Source organism: Pelodiscus sinensis, chromosome 8 (assembly GCF_049634645.1).
Source record: "Pelodiscus sinensis isolate JC-2024 chromosome 8, ASM4963464v1, whole genome shotgun sequence".
Taxonomy (NCBI): Eukaryota; Metazoa; Chordata; order Testudines; family Trionychidae; genus Pelodiscus; species Pelodiscus sinensis.
Window position 1 is genome coordinate 72,498,781 of NC_134718.1, and position 13,306 is coordinate 72,512,086.

Consider the following 13,306-nt stretch of genomic DNA (forward strand, 5'->3'; position numbering starts at 1 on the left):
CCAGGCCCCGCCCCACGCCCAGACACACCCCCCCGCCCTGTCCCGCCAGGCCCCGCCCCACGCCCAGAGACCCCCCCCCCGCCCTGTCCCGCCAGGCCCCGCCCCACGCCCAGAGACCCCCCCCCCGCCCTGTCCCGCCAGGCCCCGCCCCACGCCCAGAGACCCCCCCCCGCCCTGTCCCGCCAGGCCCCGCCCCACGCCCAGAGACCCCCCCCGCCCTGTCCCGCCAGGCCCCGCCCCACGCCCAGAGACCCCCCCCCCGCCCTGTCCGGCCAGGCCCCGCCCCACGCCCAGAGACCCCCCCCCCCCGCCCTGTCCGGCCAGGCCCCGCCCCACGCCCAGAGACCCCCCCCCGCCCTGTCCGGCCAGGCCCCGCCCCACGCCCAGAGACCCCCCCCGCCCTGTCCGGCCAGGCCCCGCCCCACGCCCAGAGACCCCCCCCCCCCCCGCCCTGTCCCGCCAGGCCCCGCCCCACGCCCAGAGACATCCCCCCGCCCTGTCCCGCCAGGCCCCGCCCCACGCCCAGAGACCCCCCCCCCCGCTCTGTCCCGCCAGGCCCCGCCCCACGCCCAGACACACCCCCCCGCCCTGTCCCGCCAGGCCCCGCCCCACGCCCAGAGACCCCCCCCGCCCTGTCCCGCCAGGCCCCGCCCCACGCCCAGAGACCCCCCCCCCCGCCCTGTCCCGCCAGGCCCCGCCCCACGCCCAGAGACCCCCCCCACCCTGTCCCGCCAGGCCCCGCCCCACGCCCAGAGACCCCCCCACCCTGTCCCGCCAGGCCCCGCCCCGCGCCCAGAGAGGCCCCTCCCGCTAGAGACCTCCCCTCAGAAAGCCCCTCCCCCACCCAGCGAGACCCCGCCCCCCGCGAGCTCCCCAGACCGCGCGCCCCGTACTGCTGGGGCCGCTGCACGCAAGCGCCTCCGAGCGGACTCTGCCCCCGCCCTCGGCTCAGGGGCGGGACTTCCGGGTCCCGAAGGGGCAGAGCCAGGAAACCCCGCTCGTCTCCCGCCCAGCGCCCGCCCCATTCTGACCCCGCCCCTCTGCTCCACCCCCGCCCTGCCCCATTCTGACCCCGCCCCTATATGCTAGCCCCGCCCCGTTCTGACCCCGTCCCTACCTGAGCCTGCCCCAGTGCACCCCAGCCACGCCCCTTTGGACCCCAGGCTCCTCCCCCGCCCCCTGGGTGCCAACTGGGCTCCCTCTTCGGCCAGGGCCCTTCTGTGCTGCCTTCCCCTGCCCCGCCCCCCGGGGCAGCCCAGCCAGCCTGCCCTGCCCCCCCACAGCGGGGAGGGTCCCGGCCAGCTGGGAGCCCAGGGGCTGTGGGAGCATCAGCGAGGGGGTCTGGGGGGCGCCCAGTCCTGGCCCATTGGACGGGGCTGGTGAGGTGACATTGCGGAGCCAACCGGCCTGGTGTGACATCTGCGAGATCCCCCAGACACCTCCAGGATTCAGTCAGCACCTGCCCTGCAACCCTGGGGGGCCTTAATGCTGGGCAGCCATGGCTTAGATCTGATCCCCGTAGCCAGCCCACAAGCACCAGGTCTCACCCTCACATCCAGCAGCCTAGATACTCCTTGTAGGGTAAAACCCTCCGTCCTTCCAATGCCAGGTCGCCCCAAATCTGTCCTTCCCGGTTCTTAACTCACAGACCCTCAGACTTTGCCCCTCTAGTTCATCACCCACTCCCCCCCCCCCAAGATAGGACATCAGCTCCTAGATACCAGCTTCCTTTGGCATGCACCCCACACAGCTTGCAAAATCAAGACCGGCCTGGGGATAAATAGAAATGAAAAGTTCATTTACTAAAATAACCACAGCCTCAATGATGAAATAGTAAGGGAAGCAAAGCAAACATGTACAAGTTCCACAGCAAATAAACATGACAAGGAAACTTCAGACTTTACATTTTCATTGTGGATAAAATCCTTTTTCTCATCCAAGTGACCTATTGCCGTTGAAGCTTCCCAGCATACCCCCTAACTATATAGGGGAGCCAGCATATAGAGCTTGTCCCTCAGTTTCTGGAAGCAAGTTTCAAGTCTCCCTCTCTGCCCTCTCCTCCCCCCACTTTTTTCTTTGGCCTCTCTTGGCACCATGACTCATTGCCAGAATGGAAGACATTCTAGCCAGGCTATCTCAATGCCTTTCCATTTACTTTAAGAATCCACCAGTTGTTTTCAGAGTACCTGAAGTCAAGCCATGTCCACATTAGCACTCATGTCAGCAAAACTGAGCTGGTTTTATTATGGGGATGGGGAGAGCTGTTTCCCATTAACATAATGCAGCTACACGAGCACTCTTATGCACCCACCTAGCCGTACTGGTGGAGCTGCGCTTCTGTAAGTTTGTTAAATATAGGCGTGGCCTTCATTTTGTGTAAATTGGCTTAGGAGATTCTTGACTCCAAAAGCTGTTTTCCATAGACACAAATATATAAATTAATAACCAATCTGCATAGCTATCTCACAATGACCATCGAGTCCAGCTGACCTGTTTTCATAAAAGACCTTCCCTGGTACACTTTTATAGTACAATAATACAGCGTGTGATTATTTAGTACAACTGCACCGGTTTTGCAGAAGCTTTCTGTTCTCCCCATGGGGTGTCTAGATCCGGACTGTCACACACATATGGAAGATAGAATGGTCCAGATCCACCCAAGCAAGCACTGCTACATGGTCATCTTGATACGACAGAGCTACAGGGTGACATGGGGGGAAACGCCGCAAAGGGAAACTGGCAAAGAAAAGGCCTATGACCTCCCCCATCAATAACAAGCCTGCCTCAGTCTGGAATTTCAGGGCAGCAGCTGTTGCAGTTTTAGTATGAGTCAAGATGGACTGAAAAACAGACACACGGATGTCAATCCTTCTAGGAACTTGGATCTAAATCCTGCTCTCGGATCTGCATGCACAGTTCCCAGTTAGGCCACTGGGGTTTTTAACTGGTGTGCCGAATGAGCTCTGGCACATCAGAGGCCCCAGGGAAGGTTAATAAGCTCTTGTGACTATGTAAGCATCCTGCACAGGATCACTGAGCAGCCAGTGAGTTGGTTCCACTGGTGAAGTGTGTTTCACTCGATATCATGCAAGGGGATACTCTGGAGCAAATCAGACTACAACGGCTGGTGCAACTGAATTTGGTGTGGCATGAAAAGCAGCTGTTTTCAGGTTCCTTTCTGGGCTTTTCTTACCAATTAACCAAATGCACCATGGGCGGAGGGATCAGCTAAATACAGGCTGTAGCACTGTTAACCTATTTGGGCTGTTGGATCTGCCAGTCCTGCTCAGCAGCCAGCGATAGCACTGTTCTGTATTCCACCCTCATTCTAGGCTTTGGGTTTAAAAGAGTAAGGAGTTTTAAATAGCTAAACAGAAATATAAATCTTCTCAGAGAGTTAAAAAAAAAATCAAACCAGCACAGGTACCAGTACCATGTGGAAAGCTAAACCTAACAGGGGGTGACTCACAAGTGAAACTGACTTTAGAAACTGACCTAAAGGAAAGCTCTGTATACCCAGGTGCTGGAAGTAGGTGTGCGGGAAGCTTGAAATGGTTTCCATTCCATACAGGGTTCAGTTTGGGTCGCTGGCTCTCACCACCCCACTATACAAATCCACAGCACCCCATCTGTGTAAACACAAAAGTTTTTTTCCCCTTTTGCTCACAGAAATTGGTCCAATAAAAGATACTACCTCACCCACCTTGTCTCTCTCTATAGAAACATCCTCTAGAAAGATGTCATCTAATCTCACTGATCAAGCTGCATGCAATTTTAAAAAGTGATGAAAAGCAAACTTGGTGAATAAAGGACTTCTCCTATGAGGAAGTGGAGAGGTTATTAGGGACGTAGAGAGGCAATTTACAAAAAAAACCCCAAAAAACCCAGCAACCACACTACAGCACGTTCATCTGGGGCTCAAATTAAAGTCAATGGCAGCTTTGCCGCTGACTTACATTGAAGCAGGTCCATTGATGGCATCCTTTACACACACTACTAGTACCTCACAGCTGTGTAGCTGAATAGTTTACTGATTCTGTGCAGAATTACATAATGAAGCCAAGGCTGCTTAATCAAGAGGCAGAACAGCAATGAAATAGGAGGAATGCAGTTCAAGGCCAAAAGAGACAGCAGATGTACTGGCAAGAGATGGAACATTCCAACCCCCTGCTTTACATTATATACAGCAACCACGGAACAGTATAGTGCTAATGACACTCATTCAATACACATCCTATTGGACAGATGACAAGGAACAGCACCAATCGAATGACATTCATGACACTCAGGTGAAAAGGACCCAGCAAGTCATCACATGATGTATGTACCTACACGCCTGGGTTTACAATTCTGGCCCAAATGAGGTACCCAAAGCCATAGTTAAGCAACTGATTTCCAAAAATGCTGTGCTTGAGCAGGCTGATAGCAGTGACTGCTCAGCTCTCTCGGAATGGGGCTGGGGAGATTGTTTACATGTCAAAATGTGCATGTGAAAATGCTGGTCATACTTTTGGGGTGAGCAAAGTAAACTTGTCTGAGGAATGCTGGAACCATAAAATGCAAGGTGTTGGGCACCGCCTCTCCGTCGCCGCTCCTGTTAGCCCTGTGAAGAGCAGGTTCATAGTTAGCAGACGTTATAGATGGGGAAAATGTACCCAAGGGCAAAGGGCCCAGGAAAACCATGCAGGCTTGAATGGCACTTTAGTCAAGTGGTTTTGGCATTGGGCTACATAGAAATAACACCTGTTGCCTTTGATTCATTAGCTGACCATGTGGAATGCCATGGGAAGAAGGAAACAGCTCGTTAAATAGAACTTTGCACAGAAAAGAAAATGGACCGGCAAAGCGTTAGTCACCGGACAGTTTTTGTGAAGTCTGCTTTAAATTAAGTGCAAGCAAGTGTTCAAGTCTTTGGTGTAGGGAGGGTCTGTGATAAAAAGGGAGCTGTCCCACACCTCCCCACAGCCCTGCACGTGCAGCAACAATCTCCAGCGTTTTCACAACTGGCTCTCCGCACAGCGCAGCTTTGCCACGTCACTGCTGAAGCAGGAAGTCTCTGCAGTGCCACATACGGTCCCGTCCCATCAGCTCCGGCGAGGTGCGCTGGGCACCGCAGTTCTCCCGCTTCATTTCAGAAGGTGACTCAGCTGGTCCCGCAGATTGGACGACTGCTGGACGCTGGGGACCAGACAGAAGGAAGTGCTCAAACTCACATCAGCGCCCCAAAACTGGGAGCTCCGATGGTCAGAGCCACATGTGGGTGAGGGAACAGAGAAGTTAGGAGGGGAAAACACTTGGTGAATCAGACAGCAGCCACGCTAATGGCTAGAGGGTTAGCAAACTTGCCTTCTCGTTACAGTCTCAAAGAGCTCAATCTTTGCAGCTTACCAAGGGGACAGGCAAGTGCTGATCGATCACAATCGATCAGTATCCACACAGGGAACTGTTATATAACTGGGCCCTTCAGTCTAGCAAAGCTATGAGGGAAGACTGAAAGAATTGGGTTTGTTTAGTTTGGAAAGGAAAAGACTGAGGGGGGACATGATAGCGGGTTTCAAGTATCTAAAAGGGTGTCACAGGGAGGAGGGGGAGGAAATTGTTCTCCTTGGCCTCTGATGTTAGGACAAGAAGCAATGGGCTTAAACTGCAGCAAGGGAGGTTTAGGTTGGACATTAGGAAAAACTTCCTGCCTGTCAGGGTGGTTAAACCCTGGAATAAATTGCCTAGGGAGGTTGTGGAATCTCCATCTCTGGAGATATTTAAGAGCAGGTTGGACAGACACCTCTCAGGGATGGTGTACATGGTGCTTGGTCCTGCCGTGAGGGCAAGGGACAGGACTTCATGATCTCTCGAGGTCCCTGCCAGTTCTAGCATTCTATGAGTCCATGAAGCTAAAGCAATCCAGACTGGAAATAAGGGATACATTTTTAACAGGGAGGGTAATTGGAACAATTTCCCAAGGATCCTGGTGGATTCGTCATCACTGATAGCTTTTAAATCAAGATGAGACGTTTCTCTAAAGGCTCTGCTCTAGGCATTACCTTGGGGGAGTTCTGTGGCCTGTGTTATACAGAAGGTCAAACTAGATGATCAAATTGATCCCTTCTAGCCTTAGAAGCTTTGCATCATCCAACCCGTGTTGCATGCTGTCGCATAGGCAAGTTGTTGGAGAAGCACGTGGCTGGCCAAAGCTAAACGAACTCCGCCCACCTACAAACCCCGAGCAAAGTTTCCTTTTCCTCAGAAGCCATCCCAGATTGGAAATCGTCTGGCGAGCGCGGCGCCATTCAAAGATCCCAAGTGATCTGCATATTCTGCTTGCACCCTGCTGAGAGGCTGAATGTTAGACGGGGGTGGGACTAAACTGGACCCTGATACAAGTGGGCATAATGCACCCAGGAGGATATAAGGGCTCCATTCGCTTATGCTAGGGCTAAACGGGACCCCAAGCACAGAACAAAGAGGAATGCAGATCTGGCTTAGGAAGCCAAATGCATTTCATCTGGAAGGAGCACCAAGGACGTCACAAGCCAAATGACAAGGTGGCAATTTACATTTCTTCACAAGAGATTTTAAAACATTTGTCCAGCATTTCAGGGTTTGGGGATTTTTTTCATTCGTACAATGAAACTATTCAAATCCCAAAGGACGTTTCCATTCCAAATGTCAACGTATCCCTTGCGTTTCCTCACCTTCCTCACTTTGCACTGCTGCTAAGATACCCTGGCGATCGGCGCTTGAGATGGGAACTTGCCCAGGCCACTAGACAAAGGCCCGACTCTTGCAAAAAGCACAATGGAATTGTCAGCGATCACGAGCAATCAAATGCTTTGGTGTTCTCTCTTATCCAACCCTCGCCCCCACTAGCAGGACAGCATCCCCGAGAGCAGAAAGATCACCCTCTACTGAGCCATCAACACTACGCCATGCAGCACCCTGAGTTTCTTTGGAGATTCCTTATCCAACCAATAACCTGGAGTGACCCTGCTAAGCTTATGAGCGGATGTCCCCTTCCTTGAAGCTGCACTCAACTTCCTCTGGAGGAGAGAAAACATTGCGCCATTGCTAGGACATGCTGCCTTCCTGCCACTGCAGATTTACTTGCTCCCAGTAGAAAACCCAGCCAGGTGTCATATAAACGGTGAGAGGCAATCAGCCTGGAGTGTCTACTGAGGCTTAGCAAGCGAGGGGTAAATGTATCAGACTGGCAAATACACCAGGCTATACTCACTTCTTCTGAATAGCTTCTTGTCTAGACGAGGAAAGAAGAAAAAGAGAAAAAGGATGGTTGGAAAAAACAGCAGCAAAGCTACTTTCATGCTGGCAAAAGGGATTTGATTGACAGCTCCCAAAGCGGAAACCATCAGTTTGTCTTTAAAGCAGAAACAATGAGGAGTCCAGAGTGCCTCAGGGACTAACAGATTAATTAGGGCAGCCATGGCCAACCTGCAGCTCGCCAGCCGCATGAGGCTCTTGCCCCCCAAAAGTGCAGCTCACGAAGCTGCTCCTGCACACACACACCCCACCCCCGCCGACCACCCTGTGCTTACCGGGTAGGAGCTACAGGGTTTTAAAAATGGTGCCCAAGATGGCAGCCGTCTTAAAGGGGCAGCCTCCTTTAAAAAAATTGGTTTTTTTTGCTCGACAATACTAGTGCAGCTCTTTGCATTTTTTCTGCTGCTGTTTTGGCTCTCTTTGTTAAATGGGTTGGCCACCCCTGTATTAGGGCATCAGGGCAAGCTGCCCCCACAGTGAGCTGGAACCGTGTCTCCATGCTGATCGGGGGACGACCTCATCAAGCGCAAGGGGAGTCCTGTCTCAGCTGACTGCTAATCGAGGTGCATACGGACGCGGGGTGGAGGGGAGGAGGCAGACACCCTCACCCACTTGGAACCTGACAGAGATTCAGTAACTCATGTCTCACCCCCACCAAACAGCCACCGCATGATAATGAACACATGTGACTGGCATCTTAGAGTCCAAACGGGTAGCCTAGAGCTGGAAAGGATCCCACTGAAGATGGAGACTTTTTTTGCTGTATGCGTCTCTCTCATGTGACTAGTCCATGGGACAACAGCTCATCAACATTTAACATAGAACAGGATGTCTACGTTATCTGCACAGTGTCCCTTGAACACACGACAGGCCAGCATGATGAGCTGGCGCTCGAGGATTCCCTGCTGAGGCCAGCTCAGCCCCAGTGGAGTGAGGGATATGACCCATCCATCGTGCTGGGATGCCACATTTTGGCCTGTGCAGAGACCAGGCTCTGTACACAGCCCCCCCTCCCCCCAATGTGGGGCCTTTAAGGGGTTTCTAGGAATTCAACCCACCCAAAATCCAGAGCCCCCAATACCCCCTACTTACTGGTACTGGAGATGAGTGGTAATTATAGCCATCTTCCTTAGGCTCTGCAAAGCACAAAACAGGGAATTACTGACCATCTCTGCCCTGAGCATCTCGGCAGAATTAGCACGAGCCGGTCTAGAATGTTACAGTTCTACTCATCCTGCAGCAGCTCTCCCTCCTCGCAATCCAAAGGGGTTCACAGGCCACCCAGTTCATCGCGCTCACCCTGAAACACGCTGGGAAGCTCTCCAGCGACTAGCACAAATCGCCCAGAAAAGACCGTTTCGAGTCAATTCTTTTCAGGCTCGTCACCTGAGCACTTTCCATTGGTGCATTCAGCACCAAGAACCATCAGTCATGTGTCACTGGTTCTCTCCTTCTCGTCACGGGATGCAGAGATAGGTTGTACTTTGGTAGGATTTTAAGAAACTCAGACACCGACACGTTTACGTTAGAGGAAGCAAGGTCAAAGAAATGCGCCTTGAACTCGGATTTGGCTCATCGGTCTGACCCCTCGCGTGCCAACCTGTTAAACACTAAATCACGCTCAGTAACACTGTATCCCACCTGCTCTCAGGTCTCTGCAGTGCCAGTTCCTTGACCAGCGCCCTTGCGAGTTTACTCCACTGCCCAGACGCTCGTGTTGTTCAAAATATCTCCTGCATTAGCTTCTGGCCACTATTCCTTGCCTGGTCATTTGGACCTTGCAAGGACACGCTCACGGATTCTGGAACAAGACTGATTGGAGCTGCCTCCCCTGAAAGCAAATATTCTCCCCGAGGGGAGGGGAGAGAGCAAAAACTCCAGAAAACCGGTATGGGGTTTTTCTACCTGATCTAGCAAATCAGGACTTGGCTCCTCCATCGGAGCCAAGAAGCATTACAAACTGTTGACCAACAGGAGCTGAAATACACGTGTGCTGAGGGTAAGCTACAAACAGTACAACAACAAGAAGATTTTGAAGCCCTTCAGCAATGGAACAGTTCGACACAGACATGGTGCAGCACAATGACTATTACTACTCCTACTCCTGAGCGCCAGCTAACTGTGTCTATTAGGAAGGATTCTGGAGTGGTGAGCTTGAGGAGAACTCCACAGCTTTGCCTTTGAATGTCAAGAAGTCCTAGCTGGGAGGCTTGCAGAAGAATCCCTAGCTCTAGCAGTTATAACCTGAACTTCTATTGCACCATCCATGCTAGGACCTCGGAGTGCTTAACAGCACCCTCAGAGATCATGGGGCACTGTCTTAATTTTACAGACAGGGAAACTGAGGTATGAAAAGATTAATGGCGCTGTTTTCACCCCCTTCAATGGGAGCTGTGTGTGTTTAGCACCTCCTGAAATTTGGCCATAAGTGACATGCCCAGATTCATACTGAAAATCTCCAGCAAAGCCAGAAACAGAGTCCAGATCTCCAAAATCAGGCTCTCTGCCTCTGTTTGCCAGAAGCTGGGAATAGGCAACAAAGGATGGATTACTTAATGACTACCTGTGCTATTCATTCTCTCTGATTAGGGATGTACAGGCAGCCCCCGGGTTACATGGATCCGACTTACATCGGATCCCTACTTACAAACGGGGTGAGGCAACCCCGCACTAGCTGCTTCCCTCCAGCAGTCCAGGGAGACGCGAAGCTAGCACCCCCCCCAGCAGACCAGGGAGACGCGAAGCTAGCGGCCCCCCCAGCAGACCAGGGAGACGCGGAGCGGCTTTTCTCAGCAGACACCTCAGCTTGAGAATAAAGGACTGCGGGAAGTGAGGTGTGGGAGAATAAAACTGAGCTCTGGAGCAATGTTTGGCTAGAGTTTCCCCTACAATATGTACCAGTTCCGACTTACATACAAATTCAACTTAAGAACAAACCTACAGTCCCTATCTTGTATGTAACTCAGGGACTGCCTGTAACAGTCTAGTCAATTCACCAATAAGCAAAAGCTTATAGGTAAATGCTATAGACTACACACATTTCCCAACCCCCACCAAACCTTGCCAGCAAATTTTTTTAGCAGGCTGGCTCAGTTCTGTCTTGCGTCAGGTCCAGCATAGCCTCCCGCTGAGTCTCTGCATTTAACACGTATTAGGAGCCAGATGGGCAGGCAGCCTGGCTTAGTTACAGCTCATGCTGGATCCAGGACCACCTCCTCAGACAAGGGGTGCTGCTACCTTCACTGACGCCTTCGTATCAGAGGCAACAGCGTGGGGTGACAGCCAGTCTGCAAGGGGAGCTGGTTTTTAAACTGGCTCTGCTCGCAGACCAGCTCCCACCTGGCACCCCATGCTCAAACAGTCGAGTAACCAATAAGAATTCATGTGGTTAATCGACTATTCAATTAACCGATATGCAACATCCCTACCTCTGATGTACTTGGCATTGGCCACTGTTGGAAGACAGGAGGTCTGACCCAATACAGACGTTCTTATGATTCCTAACCCTGTACTTATGCCACAAGATTCCCCTTCCGTACGCTGCCATAGGATTCACTGCCATGCAACCCCACATTCCATACCAAAATCTGGCATTGCCTATTCATCAGAAATGCCAGTGCTTCAGCAGATAAAGGTTCCTTACATCTTCCGAGTGCAGGATGGCATCTTCTTGCATCACCATGTTCCTAGCAGCATGACCCAAGAGCTGAAAAACAGACAGGCAAATGGCAGTCAAAAATCCCAGGCCACCGGGTATTTCTCACGGCTGCCACTCAACAGATCTGCGGACAGGACAGATGTAATTGACAATTCATTTCATTAGGTTTCTTTGGATTGAACATTCCTTGGCTGACATAGACTAGCAAAAATCTAGGCTTCCTGCAGCATCTTTCATGAAAGAGGTAACAATATGAGAGATGGTGTCAGCAGGGATGGTGTAGGCAAACACAGCAGCCAACGCACGCGGGAATGGCTCAGCAGTACAAGCCGGTTTTACAAAATAGGGGCTATGCTGGACATGGGAATCTGCCATCTCAGGATGCAGAAACCTTTTCCACTCCCTCACTCACAGACTGGAGGAAGGCCAGGCTCCAGACCTCCCATACAGCAAAGCCACCAAACGCTGGCCAGCTGTGGAGAGCTGGCTCCCTGGATGGCTTTCCTGGGGCTACAGCTGCCAGGTAATTCATTCGGGGCCAGCGCCCCCGCCCGCCTCAGGCTCTCATTCAGCCCCATTGCTGCAGGCCCGCACAGCGGACGATGCCCTGGCCAAGCGGGACACTGTAACAGCTCCTGGGGCCGAAGGCTCCAGGTCAGGGCCTGCAGGAGCTGTATGAACCCAGGCCCCCAGGGATGTTTGGGGGGGGGGTTAGCCATGCTCCACCCCTCTGATGGGAGCTGGGGCAGGCCCTGGGGTGCCCCAGTGATGGGTGCAGCTGGCAAGAGGGGCACCCACTGGGCCCCAATTCTGCAGGGGCACGTGGGGAAGAGCCCACCCCAGCCAGGGAAATAAGGGGGGAGACTGGAGCTGAACTCCCAGCATGCACTGCTCCAAACAAGCCTGGCTAAGGGGGGGGGGCTGTCACGTGGGCAGCACAAAGGCGGCCACGTGCATTCTGACAGCTCCCCTAGTCCGCCTCCACGCCCCAGCCGGACTACACTTCCCAGCATCCCCCGCGACCGCCGCGCTGCATGCTGGGCGTCGTAGTCCCGGCGGCGGGCCCTCACCTCGGAGCTCCGGGAGCCTTTGAGCACCTGCTTGGTGAGGGCGATCACGTCGGTGCCGCAGCCGGTCACCTTCTCGATCAGCAGCCCCTTCACCGAGCGGCCGAACCGCGCCTGGCTATCGGCCGCGCCCCCCGCCGGAGCCGCCGCCATCTTGGGGCAGCCACCGCCGCCTACGCCCCGCCCCCTCACAGCCGGGCGACGGCGCGCGAGAGCGGACAGACTAGAGGGGAAGGCGAAGCCGGCGTGTCCTGGCTGGCCATGGGCCAGGGTGGGTGGCAGCGTGCGTAGGGATGCGCGGTCCCTGCTCGGATCCCGGCCCTTACAGACATGCCGGGTCTCCCCCCCCCCCCCCCACGTGGTGGGCTGCAGTAGGGGTGCCAGATGGTTTAACCAAAAATACTGACACCCCCCCCGCCCCCCAAAAAAAAAACAAACACCAGGGAAAAAATTCTGATGAGAAAAAAAAAAGGGGGAACCCAAGTTATTTTCAGGAAGAGCGGCGTGGCGCAAGGAGGGGCAGTGCAGACAGCGCCTTCCGGCGCAAGAGCCGCGTCTGCAAAAGTGGTGGCTCATTAGGTATGCAAATGGGGCTCGGCGATATTCCACGCTTAGCTTCATTTGCATATTTCACGCGCAAGAAGCCGCTTGGCTAGACATAGTGTAGTCGATTCACCGACAAGAAAAAGCGTATGGGTTAACGCTATACACCATGGCTGGGTCTAGACTGGCCAGTTTTTCCGGAAAATCAGCCGCTTTTCCGGAAAAACTTGCCAGCTGTCTACACTGGCCACTTGAATTTCTGCAAAAGCACTGACTTCCTACTGTAAGAAATCAGAGCTTTTTGCGGAAATACTATGCTGCTCCCGTTCAGGCAAAAGTCCCGCAAAGCTTTTGCGCAAAAGGGCCAGTGTAGACAGCTGAGATTTGTTTTCCGCAAAAAAAGCCCCGATCGCGAAAATGGCCATCGGGGATTTTTTGCGCAAAAGAGCGTCTAGATTGGCACGTTAAAAGCCTTTGCGGAAAATCATGCCAGTCTAGACGTAGCCCATAGGTTCCCAAACTGGAGGGCGTGAAGATATTGCGGGGGGGGGGGGAGGCACGAGGTGACCCAGCTCCCTCTTGTCAACTCCTCCCCCCCTAAGTTTTGCTTCTATTTTTGTTTTTCAGCCACAATTATTCCCCCCCCTTTTTTTTTGCTGCTGAGGGGAAGGGGTATGAGGGTTTCTCAAAAATCAAAAAGGGGGGGCGTGATGCCAAAAAGTTTGGGAACCACTGCTATAGACTGCACACATTCCCCCCCCCC

General features: G+C 53.4%; 2 protein-coding genes across 6 annotated transcripts in view; both read right to left on the reverse strand.

The window, feature by feature from the left end:
- The window catches only part of AS3MT (arsenite methyltransferase), a 42,729-nt gene extending 41,722 nt beyond the window's left edge, over positions 1-1,007 (reverse strand). For 2 of the 4 annotated variants that reach the window (XR_012905734.1, XR_012905735.1), the window contains exon 1: positions 894-1,007. Coding sequence is in view for 1 of the 4 variants with exons in the window: in XM_075935555.1 (XP_075791670.1) it covers position 894 (1 nt within the window). In the remaining 3 variants the exon portion in view is untranslated. The remainder of the gene's footprint in view (positions 1-893) is intronic. The other 2 variants (XR_012905733.1, XM_075935555.1) reach the window with 1 other exon arrangement.
- A 3,006-nt stretch (positions 1,008-4,013) lies between these two features.
- Positions 4,014-12,201, reverse strand: BORCS7 (BLOC-1 related complex subunit 7). Of its 2 annotated transcripts, XR_012905737.1 has the most exons (6): positions 12,004-12,200; positions 10,919-10,981; positions 8,368-8,411; positions 7,232-7,252; positions 5,073-5,178; positions 4,469-4,603 (listed from the first exon to the last, which is right to left on the reverse strand). XR_012905737.1 is itself a non-coding variant. In XM_075935563.1 (5 exons), exons 1-5 carry the CDS (start codon positions 12,151-12,153, stop codon positions 5,127-5,129), a joined length of 330 nt encoding a protein of 109 aa, XP_075791678.1. In that variant the 5' UTR covers positions 12,154-12,201; the 3' UTR covers positions 4,014-5,126. The 2 variants fall into 2 exon arrangements, 1 of the variants encoding a protein (XP_075791678.1); XM_075935563.1 differs by having other exon boundaries at positions 4,014-5,178; positions 12,004-12,201.
- Positions 12,202-13,306: the final 1,105 nt, after the last annotated feature.